The following is a 17,462-nucleotide window of genomic DNA, read 5'->3' as shown; positions in this document are numbered from 1 at the left end:
CCATGGTATACACTTCGTTTGTTGCAAGGTTCCCTTGGAGTAAAATTAAAGAAGAAAAATGTTGTGGCAATGATTCATTCGTTCTTTCTGAAAACTTAAAATCTATGATCCCCTGGTTATAAAACAAAGGACTAGGGGCCCCACTGGATTCATAAGGGGCAATATTTTGGGGACTCCAAGCACATTGGAGGTTGAAATGAAATGATGTGGGGATGAATGATAAGCAAGACTTATTTTGTTGTTCTAAATATGAATATTTTGCTGCTTCTCCTTCTTGGTGGGTGGTGGTGGCAAGTGGCAAATATTCAAAATGGGCTAGACAATAAGGTGTTGCCTATGAATCTAAAAAGACATAATTTTCTAAATGCTACCAAACGCAACTCACGTGTTTCGGTATTATAAAGTTGATTGAATTCTTGCATATATCATTCATGCGACAACCAGAAGTTATGATTTTTTAACATAGGGGTGGGTTGAGGCTAACTTCCCTAAGTAGGTTGAGGATATCCATCTAAAGTGTAAACTTTATTCGTTGACGTCATTAAATAGACACAACGGAAGAATTTTTATTTTACCAATACCTGGATTGAGTCAGAGTAGAAGCTGAGCAAACTCTAACTGGCCCTGACTTACATGTACTTACCCTATGATGAGGAAAAAACCCTAACAAGCATAGATTTGGTCAGATATTGCAAAATCTAAGGCATATGGATTTATACTTGGGACCAAAGGCAATGCATACCTCAGTCTATAGGATAGTAGGGATGCATACCACGGTTATTTGCAATAGACGGTATACCCCGACATTGTAAAACCGTTGTAGGAACCAAACGTGCAATTTTTCTCCTGAAAATTCCATTGAGTAACAGGAGCAAACTTCTCACATATCATTCAGTGCTGTCCGATTCAAGTTTAAGCGAGTCCGAACGGCAAGACGCAAAGCGACACCTCTTTAGGGAGAAGTTTTTACATGGCATAGTACCTCACAAATGTCGCCAGCATTAGGAGGGGATAACCACCGCTGGAAATTTTTGATGTTGTTCTCACCAGGATTCGAACCCAGGCGTTAAGCGTCAAAGGCAGACATGCTAACCTCTGAGCTACAGTAGCTTCCTAAAGGGATAAAAGATAAAACGCTTGTGATGAACCGTAACTATTGGGTTGCCCAAAAAGTAGTTGCGGATTTTTCATATAGTGGCGTTGACAAATTTTTTCACAGCTTATGCCATACTTATTTCTAAAAATTCTGGAATAACTGCTTGGCATGTATGTTAGAATCCTATGGAGGTATCAGCATGCCTACACAAAGGGTCGGTCTGTTGGCAGTTCCCTTTAGGATGTGGTTGGCTAAATCAGAGGTAATTTGGGTATAGGCCACTTCATTATGGCGCCCTTCTTCGAGAACTGGGGACTATTCAAGACTTTACGATGGACATGATGAATTGGTTGATACTATGGTGAATGGAAGGAGATTCAATTCAGAAATGTGTTGCAACAGAAGAAACTTGGCAAGATGAGGTTTTATCTCTTCTTTTGTGGCTTCTAGTTTTCAATGGGATTAGGAAGGTCGGAGGTGGAGGAGGAAAAGGTGAAGGTTGTTCCCTATGCAAACGAAGTGGTCCATATGACGGGTCTTTATTTTTATGGACCTTGTTTAAGTATCGTTATTAAAACTATTTGGATGGGTTAACCCCTGTAATAATTAGCTGCTACTTTTCATCAGGAAAAGACAAATCGGAGTTTTCAGGAAAACTGGCCTGGATGGGGCAAAGTTGTCACTCTCACTACATGGTCGTGATACTTGACCAGAACTTTAATCCAACTCAATAAGTTTTCCCACAGGACTATGAATGGATGTTTGCGTCGGTGATATGCCCTATTCTTATCTATGGTCAGGCGTGGCATAAGAGCATAAGGCTGTAAACACCCTACACCCTACGCAGGTACAGAGAACCACTGCATAGTTAAACTCTGAAGCAAAGAACTTTTAGACTGATCAAGTCGGTACTCTGCCGTTTTTCAAACTTTGGGCATTCCTATTTTCTAATGAGTGGTGGGCTGAGGTACCTTGTCTTTCCAGAATACCTTCGTATTCAAAACGGGAGTAGCCCCTTTCAGGCGATAGTTTTCTTGACCCAGTACGAGCGGTTGCCCGTTTGGACTTTCGCTATTTAGCTGATCTGACAGGCGGCGCCGAAGCCCAAGGGTCATCCAGGGATGGCAGGGAACGTGGCTGCCTACATTTTAACCAGCAATGGATGGCTGATGAGCACTTTGGTTGCGAGGATCGATTATATTATGTGTCATTCTCCCGAAATTAGGAGGAGAAGAAACACAGAACACCTGTGTAATTCTGAATTACTGAATAAGACTTAAGTGGCTTCGCTGTACGAAACTCTCGGTCAAGGTCTGAATCTTTATATGGTTGCTTTAGTCGGGGCTTTTTGGCATGAAAAGAATGAATGAACGACTTGCCTTTGGGCAAGAAATCTCTAAGTACTCTAACAGAAGCCAAAACAAGGCGCAGCGTTATAGGTCCCATGGCAGGCAGCATACTTCCAAATTGCAAATTTTGCCCATGAACATTCCACTAAGGAACAAACTTCTCAGATATCAATGAGTGCAGTCCGATTCAAGTTTAACCTCATTGATAAGGGACCACCTTTTCATAGCCGAGTCCGAACGGCGTGCCGCAGTGCGACACCTCTTTGGAGAGAAGTTTTACATGGCATGGTACCTCACAAATGTTGCCAGCATTAGAAGGGGGAAAACCACCGCTGACATTTCTTTTCGATGGTCTCGCCAGGATTCAAACCCAGGCGTTCAGCGTCATAGGCGGACATGCTAACCTCTGCGCTACGGTGGCCTCCATACTTGAGAATAGCTTAAAATGGCTGTAAAAGCTGTGTCGATGAGTAGTGCCTAGAATAGCACGGGCTCTTCAAATCGGTGAGACGATTCTTCCTGGGTTATCACGCAAACATTTTTGAGAGGAATCTTCTGTAATACATTAACCGGACAAGTTCCGAATGATGGAGATCTTACTCATCGACATTGTGCGTGGCGTACAGTGTTAACACAATAAGGGAGTGAACACTTATGTGGCTGCTGTTCAGAGCGCTTTCAGGATGTAGCCATATTTAGATATGAGTTTGTTCCCAGGGTGAGAGAGTGGAGAGAGAGAGAATGGAGAGAGAAAGTCGAGAGAGAGAGAGATAGAGTGGCGTGCAGCGTGAGTTGTCACGTGATTCGTGATTCAAACACAAAACTCACAACTAATAAACAAACTTCCTTCATATTGGGTTGCCCAAAAAGTAATTGCGGATTTTTTAAAAGAAAGTAAATGCATTTAGAATGAACTTTAATCAAATATACGTTTTGTACACTTTTTTTCTAAAGCAAGCTAAAATTAACAGCTGATAACTGACAGAAGAAAGAATGCAATGACAGAGTCACATGCTGTGAAAAAATCCGCAATTACTTTTTGGGCAACCCAATATAATCATAAAATTTAATTTTTTTTGGGATACTTTCAAACTTTTGCCAATCCTCCCTATTATGCATTCATATTTTCGATGTCTGCTTCATAATTTATGTCGCGTGTTCGTTTATAATCCACTTACATTTGACTATGACTTAATTTACCAAAGCGTTGGGCAATTTAGCAATGTCTCCGAGCCATTGGATTATGGACATGACGAATGGTCGGCCATGTCAACATATCCACCCAAGGCGTTTATTTGATTCAAAGAGGTATAAATTATTACAAGCAAGTGAAGTGTAGCACATATTTGGGATGGTGGGTGGACCTACATTTGAGGTGTGATAGTTTTATTTAATTGGATATTTGTTGAAGACAGAAAACAAACACCTACACCTGTAGTATGGTATTGGACACATTTCCTGGAAGATGAAAACCTATTTAAGGCCATGTTGTTGTAGCTGTTGTTGGCGCTGGGCCTATTATGAAAATTGTGCAATTTAATTTACATGAAATTAAATGAACAACTGAATGCATCGACTTTGGAGATGTCGATTGACGTTTGGCAGGCAGAGACATTAAAATCCCCACAGACATTAATTTCCCCGAAATAAATACAGCACAAGTTTGCCTTAAGACCAGACACCATGTCATGAGCTTCTCTCTACTGCAGTCTGTAGTCATTGTGGTATGTTGCATGCCACTCCATTATGATGCAATGGAATTGGAAAAAGGCGTTGGTGGCATTTTCGTCTGTGTCGCGTGATTTCCTTCTTGCTGCCGGAATTGTTCATCCATTCCACACCTTCCAACATTCAGCAGACCCAGGAAACCACAGAAAATTGAAGGGAAAAAGGCCAACACACACACACACACACACAACAGCAAAAGGCCTGCAAAAATATTGTGAATGTATTGTAGCCTATTGCCATGTCTAATGCTTAGCTTTGAGTAGATAATGCAACCAACCTCTGTTTGATTATGCACCGAGGCCACAATCGCATTTCAGAGTTTACCTACCTCACAGTAAACCTTACAGCCAGACTGATAATCATATGGATGGACGGACGGACCAGCTTACAGACAAATGTTGTTTGGTGTTCCAGGCAATGAGCTAGACACACTGGCGGCAGCGTCGGCGGCGGATGTAAGAGCGACAAATTGCAATATAAAATGAAGACAAATATTAAATTGAATTTTCGGTCATTACAAGCCTAAAGGTGGTGGAGTAAAAATTTGAGAAATTTAAAAGAAAAATTTCAGAAATTAAAAAAAAAAATGATTTGGAGACAAAGGAGAAAGAAAGGCTATGACGTAATCCTATTTAGTCTAGAAAAGGATAACATAAATCTGTAAGATTTTGGTCAAGGCCTCTAGGACAAGTAGGTTGGTGAGTTTCATAGGGATTTCCAGAGAATTCGAGAATAGAGACTTTGGTAAGACCTCTAGACTGCTATTCGGCCTTACCTGGTAGATTGAAAGTGGTGTTCTCGGGGACAGGTGTCATGAAAAGTACTCTGGTAGGCAACGGCATGTTCTAGGTACGGACTTGCATGGAGAGCGGGGTTTCGCGACGGCCGGTTATCAACTTAAGGAGCAAAGACCACGATAAAGGAAGGATGGATGATCAGTTGGAAACAGGGATGGAGTCTACAGCGCTTGACCTTTATTAGTACTCATGGTAGGACAGAGATGATTCTACGTCGAAAGACCTTATTTAGTACTCAAGCCAGGACGAGGGAGAAATCTAAGGCGAGAGATCCCAATAAGAACTCACTTGAGTGCAGGCAATGTTTTATGGCAAGAGACCGTAGTAGGCACTCAAACAAGGATTGGGATGGTTCTACTGCAAAAGGCCTTAGTAAGTACCCAAGCAAAGACGAGAGAGAAGTGTTCGGCGAGAGACCTTAGGCTAGGACAGGGACGGTTCTACGGCAAGAGACCTTAGTAGGTACTCAAGCAAGCACTACAAAGAACGCTTCGGCGAAAGACCTAAATTAGTACTCACGCAGGAGCTACTGGGAGTCTACAGGATTTGCTACAGGACTTTTTAGGAGACCTTACAGGACTTTTTGAAGGCTGAGACAGAATTTTCTAGGAGGCCTTGGTAAGTACTCCCGTAAGGATTCGCTAGTACAATTGGGACTCTACAGGTATTTCTATTAGACCTTTATAAATACTCGCTAGGACTACTGGGACTCCAAAGGATTTACTAGGAGACCTTAATAAGAACTCTCGTAAGGATTCGCTACGACTACTGGAGCTCTACATGAGTTTCCAGTATACCTTAATAAATATTCCCAGAAGGATACGCTTGAACTATTGGGACTTTATAGGATTTTCTAGGAGACCTTAATAAGTACTCATGTTAGGATTCGGTAGGACTTTTGAACTACTGGGACTCTACGGGATTTTTTAGGAGGCTTTGATAGGTACTCCCGTAAGGATTCGCTAGGACTATTGGGACTCTACAGAACTCGCAATGAGACCTTAATAAGTACTCGCTAGGACTACTGGGACTGTACAGTATTTAATAGTATAGTAATAAGTACTCCCATAAGGATACACTTGAACTACTGGAACTCTACAGAATTTTCTGGGAGACCTTAATAAGTACTCCCGTAAGGATTCGCTACGACTACTGGGACTCCCATAAGGATACGCTTGAACTACTGGGATTCTACAGAATTTTCTGGGAGACCTTAATAAATACTCACGTAAGGATTCGAAAGGACTTCTGGGACTCTGCGTGATTTTCCAGGAGACCTTAATAGGTACTCCCATAAGGATTCGCTAGGACTATTGGGACTTTACAGAACTTTCCATGAGACGATAATAAGTAAACGCTAGGACTTTTGGGACTATACAGCATTTTCTAGTATACCTTAATAAATACTCCCATAATACGCTTGAACTACTGGAACTCTATAAAATTTTCTGGGAGACCTTAATAAGTACTCCCGTAAGGATTCGCTAAGATTACTGGACCTCTACAGGGTTTTCAAGGAGACCTTGATAAGTACTCCAATTAGGATACGCTAGAACTAATGGGATTCTACAGGACTTCCTAGGATACCTCAATAAGTACTTGCTGGCACTACTGGGATTCTTCAGGATTTTCTAGGAGACCTATATAACTACTCGCTAGGACTACGGGAATTCTACAGAATTTTCTAGGAGACCTTGATAAGGAACGCGAGAACTACTAGGACTCTCCAGGATTTTCGTGAAGACCTTGATAAGTACTCCCGTTAAGATTCTTTACCACTACTGGGACTCTACCGGATTTCCTAGGAGACGTTGATAAGCACTCCCATAAGGATTCACTAGGACTACTGGGACTATACAGGATTTTCTAAGAGGTCTTTACAAGTACTCCAGTAAGGATTCGCAATGACTACTGGGGTTCTGCAGGATTTTCTAGGAGACATTACTAAGTACTCACATAATTAAATGATAGGAATGCTGGAACTCTACAGGTTGGCTAGGAGACCTCGGTAAGTACTCCAATTAGGATTCGTTAGGATTAACAGAAGTTTTTAGGGGACTTAAATAAGATATCCAGTAAGTAATTGCTAGGACGACTGAGACTCTACAGGAGTTTCTAGGAGAACTTAATAAGTACTCCCTTAATGACTCGCTAAGACTACTGTACAGAGTTTTCTAGCAATCCTTTATAGGTACTGTTGTAAAAAATCGCAAGAACCACTGGGACTCTACAGGATTTTCCAAGAGACCTTGAGAAATAATCCCGTAAGGATGTGCTAGAGCTACTAAGATTCAACAGAATTTACTAAAAGACTTTTATAAGTACTCCCGTTAAGATTTTTAGGACACCTGAGACTCTACAGGATACGCTGGACTACTAGGATTCTACAGGACTTGCTAGGAGATTTTAAAAAGTGTCTCAGTTAGGATACTCTGGGACTACTAAGGCATCCAGGAGAGCTAAGTAGGCGCTCCAACAAGGATAAGGAAGGATTTCATTAGGTCTACAAGTATGGTTCAGGATAAGTACTTCGGAGGCCTTGGTAGGTACACCAGGGATAATGCAAGAACATTCGAACTCACCGTTGATGTTGTGGACTGCTTCGTTGCTATGCACTGACTGTCCCTATTCACTTGTGTGGGTGCCTTTTATACCCAGCACAAGCCACGTGTTGTGTGGGAGCCATGACAACATTGACTGATCAACATCACAAGAACATAACTATGACAATGACTAGATATCCACCACCCCCATCCTATGGTGGAGAAGAAGTGCGGACGGCAAATTTGGCTAACGGGACAGGACCAATATGATACTGGCTTTAGAGATTTAAGTGAGTTGGACTTAAATCCCACGGGGAGCTGTGGGATTTTGTTATGGCTTTTTAAGACGATTATACAATTGCAAGGCTGGTCACCTTTTCATGGAAAGAGTGAATACAATCTACTTTTCCATGGATGTGATTTGGGGCTGCCTGGCACCTGCTATGCCCATATTGATGAGGCATTGTTTTGTTCTTTTTCTGTTTTTTTGTTGCCTTGAGGTGATGTTGGTCATCCGTTATGGATAGGGGATAAATAGGGGAACATTTGATTACCGGGGGAATACAAGTGCTAAGGTAGAAGAAATATTTCATATATTCTTCCGGTTTCATTAATTTTAGTGTTAAACGAAATCTCCAAGACCCTTAAGATTTCTCCCCATGTTTTTCTTAGCACTTGGATTCCCCTCCTAATAATTTTTATAAAATATTCCTCTACTTAAAGTTAACTGCTCCTGCCTCGTTTTATTTTTTTAGTCACTGGTAAATTGGTTTATATTTTTTTATTCATTCGCTGTGTTCATGGTGTCTGCTCCCAATGTTTCCAAAACCAATTTCCTTGCTAAATGCTCCTAAACATTCAACATCATTGTCACCTCCATTTATTCTTTTACTCCTCCTCATAAATGTCTGACATCCACGAAGATGGTGGCGACAACCTGGGGCCATAGTTGAATGGGGGGGTTCCATATCGGTGGAAGTAACTTTATTAATTTCCTCACCTTGCCCCTGTCGGGGAAAGTGTGAACGGTGTAGTAACAACAACGCAGCCAAGCAGTTAACCGAATGATAAGTACAAATGTAAAATAACAAAAACTACATTACACTTACCCCTCTCTCTCACTCTCTCTTTCTCTCACCGGGTACGAATAGGTGGCAATGCAAACAGCATGGGTGGCAGCGACACACATCTATTCTATTCAAGTATGTGCAGGCAGACGAAAGCTGATGATTGTCTGCCCCAAAGAATTGAGCAGCCACACAGCCGAGGGCCCACTAAAAGCAAAAAAGAAAAAGACGCACACCAGCCAAAATCTGACACAAGCTTTTAACAGCAAATTATGATTTCCTGTTACTAAAACACGATGCGTCACTTTGACTGACGTAATTTAGACAGATGTCAATCGGCGTTAACGTCGTTCCAGCACTACTATGTAGTGACTACTTGCAGGGAGTAACTCAAATCTAAAGGCTTCTATAGAGTATACATGTTGGTATTTGAAAATAAACGGAACTATACTTTCTTTACTCTCTTTCACTCTCTCTCCCACACTACTACTATAATAAAAGAAGTTGGCTGGCCCTACTACATAGTGTCCTATGTCAGTCACCACCTGCTACATTTGTTTTTGGGAGCCAAGAAGACAATAAAAGTAAAGCAAAAGAAAGTGTTGGCAACACTTGACATATGACACAAGAGTCAAAGAGCTCTACACTCAAAAGCAGTGCTGCCACCTGGCTTATTATTAAAGAAAATTTTGAGGTATTTATCCAAACGTATTTATCCTCAACCACATGCCATATAAACATAGCTGCGCTATATGCATACTGGGCAAGCTGAGAAGGAATAAAAAAAGGTTGGTTTATATATTTTGTCTTAACTCTAAACCTTAATCTACATATACAGATTAACCAACCTAGGTATACGGTAACATGTAGCGCAACCACAGGCTTGAAAAAAGTTTGCTGGAACCCCAAGGACTGCGAAGGAGGGGAAGCCCAGAACTAGTTGCAGCTAGACATAGCACAAAATATTTCATCTTCCAAACTTTGATAAGAAAATAGTAAAATATTCAGTGTAAACATAGGGCATCAACAATCTCTCTTCATTTAGCTCTATCGTTGGCCAAAGCCTTAGCCTGATTCCACGATATATGGGTTGCTTCCAACTCTCTTTTTTGTACAGCTGATCCATGTGTTTTTGTGTTTTTCGGGCGTCCCTCCTTCGCTGTCCTTAAGGGTTCTAGTTTAGGACTTTTCTCGCTATATTATCGCGCGGTCGGCGTAGGATATGATCCCACCAAGTTCATTTTCTCTTCCGAATTTCTACATCGACAGGAGAAGTTTTTGTTCTTATTTGCAAATCTTCATTTGATATACGGTTTGTCCAAAAATTTCGAAGTTTTTGATGTAGGCAGCGATTCATGAAAACTTGAACTTTGCAGGTAGACGCTTGGGTCAAGCTTCAAGTTCTACAGCCATATAATAAAATAGGTTTCACACTAATGTTGAAGATTCTGACTTTTGTATTATGTGAGATGTCACTGCATCTCCAAGCTTTGTTGAATTTAAGAAAGGCGTATGTCTGCTTCCGATCCTCCGTCCTTTGTTATTTATCGCCAAGATAGGAAAAAGTTATGAACATCTTCAATGACATGGTCGTTTATAGTGACCGGTGCCAGATTTTTTGTTCATATCCGCATCAATTTTGTCTTAGCTTTGTTTATTTTCAAGCCTACTTGGCAGAGGTCAGCATGTCCGCCTACGGCGCTGAACGTCTGGGTTCGAATCCTGGCGAGACAATCAGATAAAATTTGAAGCTGTGGAATTCCCCTCCCAATGCTGGCAACATTTGTGAGGTAGGTAAAATTTCTCTCCAAAGAGGTGTAGCGCGGTGGCCCCTTATCATTGAGCTTAAACTTAAATCGGACTGTACTCATTGATATGTGAAAAGTTTGCCCCTGTTACTTAGAGGAATGTTCATGGGCAAAATTTGCATTTGCACAAATGACAACATTATTGCACATTACACAAAACATGACGACTCGAGTACCTTAAGACTGTCCCCAACCTGTCTTGGAACACTCTTATAGTACCCAATGGCTGGTAGATGGGCAGGGTGGACCCGCTACTCAAGTATGGAAAGGATCCGAGTAAGGGAGAGTCGTATAGAGCGATCTCCCTTCTCTTACCACTAGCCAAGATGCTTGAGGTAATACTCCTCCCGAGCCTCGTTGGGGAATTTCCTTTCGCCGATGCATGTAAAAACTGCTGTCAGTTGTGACATCGCTAACATCAGCATGGATTTCGAAGACTGCATAGCACAACAACATATCTGCATGCCATCACCGCATACATTTGCCGTGGCGGTAATGAGCCCAGGCCATGTGATAGGACTGTCATCGTGGCACAGGACCTATCGAAGGCATTCGACACGGTCAGCCATGACGAACTATTTGAGGACATTGCCAATACATCCTTACAACCAGACCTGAAACGCTGGGTCGCGAATTATCTGTGTCATTTGTGGAATTTATTAAATAAAAAATCGAAACACTGGACCTATCGAAGGCATTCGACACAGTCAGTCATGCCGAACTCTTTGAGGACATCGCCAATACGTCCCTAAAACGCTGGATCGAATTTAGGGATAAGAAATCGAAACACCGTAAAGTGAAACAGGGAGTTCCCCAAGGCGGGGTGATATTTCCGGCACTGTTTATCCTCTATCTATCCTCCATTCCACCCCCTCCAGACGGCATAGAGATCGTATCATGTGTGGAAGATTGTACGATCATGGCATCAGGCCCCCCACCGATTGATGACAACTGCGATAGATTGAACATCTACCTCAACAAACTTGCCTCTTATTTCGCTGTAAGAAATTTGAAGATATCTGCCACCAAATCTTCCGCCACATTGTTCACTACATGCACGCATAAGGTGCGTAGGGAGCTGAAAGTGATGGTCGACGGAGTGACAATTTCGACCATCAAGTGTCCCAAAATACTTGGTGTCACATTTGTCAGCTCTTAGAAATTCTCCTCACATGCCACAGCAATTTGCGATAGAGTCAAAAGTAGAAACACCGATTGATGAAAACTGCGATAGATTGAACATCTGACTCAACAAACTTGCCTCTTATTTCGCTGCACGAAATGTGAAGATATCTGCCACCAAATCTTCCGCCACATTGTCCACTACATGCACGCATGAGGTGCGTAGGGAGCTGAAAGTTCTGGTCGACGGAGTGACAATTTCGACCATCAAGTGTCATAAAATACTTGGTGTCACATTTAACAGCTGTTACAAATTCTCCTCACATGCCACAGCAATTTGCGATAGAGTCAAAAGTAGAAACAAGGTCCTCAAGTCACTTCCCGGCAGCACTTGGGGTGCTGACAAAGAAACCTTGTTGACAACGTACAAAGCAATTGGCCGGTCTGCTGTAAGTTATGGAGCGCCGGAATGCAGCCCTTCGAACTGCAACGTGCTATGGACCATCTCCATCAGCAGACTAAGGGCCTACCAGTGTGAGGACATAACTTCATAGGTATTCACCGCCCAGAGGACTTAAGGTAGATCTATATGATCTAGAGCGCTAGGTCCGACGATACAAGAGAGAACCTCCAGATCCAGCGGGTCTAGACAACATTCATGCAGACACGGTACCAGATGCCTGGCAAGCCACAGTAGTTCTGGCTCAATTCTGATCCGGCAGATGCAGTCTACAGAACAATAATTGATGCCAACGTGCAGGATGTACTTTCCGGTTGTGACCAAGGACCACACAACACACGTCACCTGTTTAACTGGCCATCCATACCCACTTGTCTCAGACCCAGATCCCTCTGGACGTAGCCCATCATAGTGGCAGAGTTCCTGGATCTGAACACTCAACGGAATCAAGCAGACGAAAATTAGAATACAACACACTGCTACAACAACAACAACGACAAAAACATATATATATGGGAGATACAATATATCTATATCACAAGCCACATATCTTCAAATCCAATTTAATCAGGTTTTCCATTCAAACAGACGAACAATTTTTTGTAAAGAACTTGGCTCTAAGTGAATATTTCGAACATGAAGACTTACGGAATTAGTTTCCTTCCACCATACATTTCCCACCCGGTGGCAACACTGCTCTCCACCCCATTTCTCTCTGTTATTATTTTACCGCTTAACAGTCTTGCCAAATGAATGTCGTGTTGCCTTTGAAAAGTCTCATATTGACTGACATCAACAATTACTTCCTAAATATCATCAACTCTTAATGCCGAGCGTTGCGATAACAGCACAAAATGACGCCAACAATACCATCTGCCAGCTTATGGTTACGGCTGGTAACTCTGCCCGCTGACAGCAGTTGTGACATGACTGATACAATCCCGATGTCGTCACTGTCATGGCAGCGTCTAAGCGAACAAGTGCTCAGAATGTGTAGAGAGATGGAAAGCGAGATATGTAGATAGAAAGAGTAAGTTGTGTGTTAGACGATTGTGGTTGTTCGTGGTGGTGGTGGTGGTGTGATTCCATGGTTGCTTAAATACTTATTTGACATTTTCAACACCTATTTGGCATTGTTGTGTGGTGCTCGTTTGCTTTTGTGGTATCTTTATTATCACCACCATAGTCATAGACATACCTAGTCATACGTAGTCAAAAATACAAAACAAAAACACTAACGTTAGTCGAATAGTGTATGAAACTGTGATCAGTGTAGAGTATACAGCCAGTGACAATAATGGCAGTGGGTTAGTTCATTGTGCAATGTACAGATTTCGGGGAAACAAATCAGAATATGAAGATAACTAAAGGGTGATTTTTTTGAGGTTAGGATTTTCATGCATTAGTATTTGACAGATCACGTGGGATTTCAGACATGGTGTCAAAGAGAAAGATGCTCAGTATGCTTTGACATTTCATCATGAATAGACTTACTAACGAGCAACGCTTGCAAATCATTGAATTTTATTACCAAAATCAGTGTTCGGTTCGAAATGTGTTCAAATTTTGACAAATTTTGTTCAGCGATGAGGCTCATTTCTGGTTGAATGGCTACGTAAATAAGCAAAATTGCCGCATTTGGAGTAAAGAGCAACCAGAAGCCGTTCAAGAACTGCCCATGCATCCCGAAAAATGCACTGTTTGGTGTGGTTTGTACGCTGGTGGAATCATTGGACCGTATTTTTTCAAAGATGCTGTTGGACGCAACGTTACGGTGAATGAACACATTTCAAACCGAACACTGATTTTGGTAATAAAATTCAATGATTTGCAAGCGTTGCTCGTTAGTAAGTCTATTCATGATGAAATGTCAAAGCATACTGAGCATCTTTCTCTTTGACACCATGTCTGAAATCCCACGTGATCTGTCAAATACTAATGCATGAAAATCCTAACCTCAAAAAAATCACCCTTTATATACACTTAGGTCCTACAATATAACAATGCTGTGTAGTGGGAAAATGCATCGCTCTGCAACTGTCAAAGAATGTCAAATACAAAATTAGGGCCTTTCGTAGCTGCCCTGAAAGCGAAATATACGGCATCTGCTTCTACAGTAAAGGCTTTCCGAAATATTCAATACCAAACGAAGTTTCAGACAAGGAGAGGGTCTATCGTGTAATCTCTTTAATGTACTGGAGATTTACGAGATGCAGATGCGTTAGCTAGGTCATGTTATCAGAATGGATGAAGAAGCTCCAGCAAATAAGTCTTTTGAAGGCAAACACGGTGGTACACGCAAGCCCGATGGAAAGATCAAATGGTGGAAGACACCTCGAAACTTGGTGTCAGAGATTTTAGAATTAGCGCAGAAGATCGAGGCGCTTGGAACGCTATTTTACGTTCGGCTAGTTCTTTCATAGCCAAGATGAAGTAAAGTAAGATGTGAATAGATATGGTGCACTACTCACAAGAGCATAGATGCACCCCGCCGAAAGTAGTAACTGCAGCCTTTGAAAGAATCGAAAAGGAATCAGCGAAAATAGGTATGGCATTAAATGGAGACAAAACGCTTTGTACAATCGATCAGATAAAGAAAATGGAGAGTGTTTGGAACCACAACTTTGAGAGCAGCATAATCTACCTCGCCACCGCCGTAACCGCCGATCACGATATGTACACTCGAACCGGGAGGACTACCGCCCGATGGAAAGATCAAGTGGTTAGAGACACCTCGAGCCTTGGTGTCAGAAATTATATAAGGAGCGCCGAAGATCGTGGCGCAATGGAATGTTATTCTACGTTCCGCTAAAGGGTCAAATGTTCTCCCATATCCAATTATAGTACAAAGCCATAAAGCCGATCGCCTGTTGCAATTCTCAAGTCACTCATGTCTGAAGTTTTTTATTAGATTTGATTAAAATTTGATATGGCCTACAGGTAGATATATCCCCATCAGCTGGTAGCTAAACGTTTGTTTTTCCTTAACAATGTTTGTGTCAGTTAGGTTTGGTAAGTTTAGGTTGGAAAACGATGACACCGGGTAGGCCATCTGATGACCCATTGTAGTTCCTCATGAACACTTACTCTTTTCTCCGCCCAAAAATGTACTATCTCGTACCACTATCCTTGGGTTTATAACTCCTAGTTCTTCAAGTGCCTGAAAGAAAAAATAACCATGTGTCCTATTTTTACTACTGGCATAAGAAATGGAAACAGTCCTTTGTAGAGCCTATATATCATTTCTAAAACCTTATTGTGTCCTGTCATGATTCCAAGCTCCGCTGCCAAAACCATCTCAAACAACGCTTATATCGAATTATCTGCAATAGATACCACACCCGGCTCCATTCTTCGAACTATTAAGATTTTACTTTCTGAAAACCTTACCCACTCTTTCTGCCTTTCTGCCAAGGTATGTAGCCTAAGGAACTGCACCCTTATCCACCACGCCCAATCCTACCTGTAAGTCAGTCGGAATGTCAAGTCAAATCAAGATGCGACAATCTGAGACAAGAATCCTCTCCGCTGTTTTCCTTCTAAACAAATCTATAGGAAGAATGTCCAACAAAATCTCAAATGAGTAAAACCCAATAAATACCTTTTTTGGGTATTTATAATTTTCCAGATATTGTGGGTATAAAAATATTTGGCAAACAATTTTTGATGATTTCTTATTCTTTGTATATAAACCTGATCTCATAAAATCGTATTTTAGTAATATATAGACAACCTCCAGACTTAAAATCTTGAGGTAATAAATTGGTAATTTTTCAGCCGATTTCGATGTAATATGGCACAGTGAGTTCTGGTAGACCTCTACTCATTTCTGTGAAGTTTCTCTGTTTCGATGAAAGTTGACACAGCGAGTTCTGGTACCACTCTTAAACCTTTTGTTGAATATCGTCCAGATAGGACCATATTTGGATATAGCTGTCATATAGACCGATCTCCCGATATAGAGTATTGAGCCCATAAGAGGAGCATTTTTCATCCGATTTGGATGAAATTTGAAATTTCAAATGTGTAGAGTTCTATCAATACACACTGTTTCAAATTTCATCCAAATCAGATGAAAAATGTTCCTTTTATGGGCTCAATACACTATATTGGGAGATCGGTCTATAAAGCAGCTTTATCCAAATATAGTACGATCTGGAAGATGTTCGTCACAAAGGTGTAGAGGTCTATCAAAACGCACTGCTTCAAATTTCATCAAAATCGAATGAAAAATGCTCCTTTTATGTGCTCAATACTCTATATCGGGAGATCGGTCTATATGGCAGCTATATATAACTAAACTCTAATTTTATGAGATCCGATGATCAGGTTTATATGCAAAGAATAAGAAATCATCAAAAATTGCTTGCAAAATGTCTTTATACCCACAATGTCCGCAAAATTATAAAAACCCAGCTCTTGGGTATAAATGAGTAAATACCCGGGTATTTACCCAATTTACCGAGGGGTATTTACTCATCCCCCATCTCTACTCATTCTGAAGCACTAGCTGTATAAAGAAAATACAATCACATAGTAGGTCTTATATTTGTATTGTGCGAAGAGAAAGTTCTACCTTTATTTTTGGTTTATGCCAAAATGCAATGCCTATGTGTGTGGCTCTGTGTGGTGGTTAAAGAAGAGATTTAACACTTGTATGCACAGTGAGTGCACTTGGGCCATCGAACAAGCTCAAGGGGGACTACATGTTCTGTAGGAAAGTACTCATAGGCATTCGTTCATACGTTTGTTTTTCTGTTTCATTGTATTCGCGAACTTGTAGTTGTTGCATATTCTCTCAAAGAGAAGTTTTATTGAAAATGGGAAAGAGGGGAACATTGAGGACTGCAATTCGCATATCAATGCTTTAAAGTGTAATGGGCAACTACGTACTTGACATGTGATGTTCGAAAAATGGAACAAAATAAAGAGTATGTCGCAAAAAATGTGAAAAGGGATGTAAAACGAGAGTTATAAGGGCTAGGAAATTTAATATATACTAGCACACCCATTCGACCTGGGTATTGAGTGGTCTAATAAGTACAAATCGTTGTTCAATTTTTCAGAACAAAATATTAGTCTTTTTGGTAGCCGTATCCAAGTATAGACCGATCTGAATCATATACGATACGGCAGAATTAGTTACTTTGATTCCTTTTAATGTTGAAATAAGTGCGTTGCCAAAGTTGTATTTAACCCTTGCCAACATATTAAACCGCAAATGTCATTGTACAAAGCCGCAGCTTCAGCTACTGACCGACCTTCATGCCATAGAACACCAGATAGGGCTACACGCATCACACCCGCACTCGAATAGTGACCCCTTTTAGCATGCTCTTTCACTCTCATACACCAGTCACCTCTCGCACTCTTACCACTAATACACCCATTTATGGGTTTGTATGCACACAAATAACGGATGCTTAAATAAAAACCAACAACAATTTTCTGTGTTTCTGCTTCTTCTTATTTTATTAAAAATTTACTCATTT

The 17,462-nt window shown here is 41.2% G+C and overlaps 1 protein-coding gene across 1 annotated transcript in view; it reads right to left on the bottom strand.

Annotated features, from left to right (window-relative positions):
- LOC106096333 (glyoxylate reductase/hydroxypyruvate reductase) overlaps window positions 1–8,757 on the bottom strand; it is a 40,453-nt gene extending 31,696 nt beyond the window's left edge. The window contains exon 1 of the mRNA XM_013264030.2: window positions 8,623–8,757. Within this exon, the coding sequence (XP_013119484.2) occupies window positions 8,623–8,702 (80 nt within the window). The 5' untranslated portion in view covers window positions 8,703–8,757. The remainder of the gene's footprint in view (window positions 1–8,622) is intronic.
- Window positions 8,758–17,462: the final 8,705 nt, after the last annotated feature.

Source organism: Stomoxys calcitrans, chromosome 3, assembly GCF_963082655.1.
Source record: "Stomoxys calcitrans chromosome 3, idStoCalc2.1, whole genome shotgun sequence".
Lineage (NCBI taxonomy): Eukaryota > Metazoa > Arthropoda > Insecta > Diptera > Muscidae > Stomoxys > Stomoxys calcitrans.
This window is presented reverse-complemented; position numbering and strand designations above follow the sequence as displayed.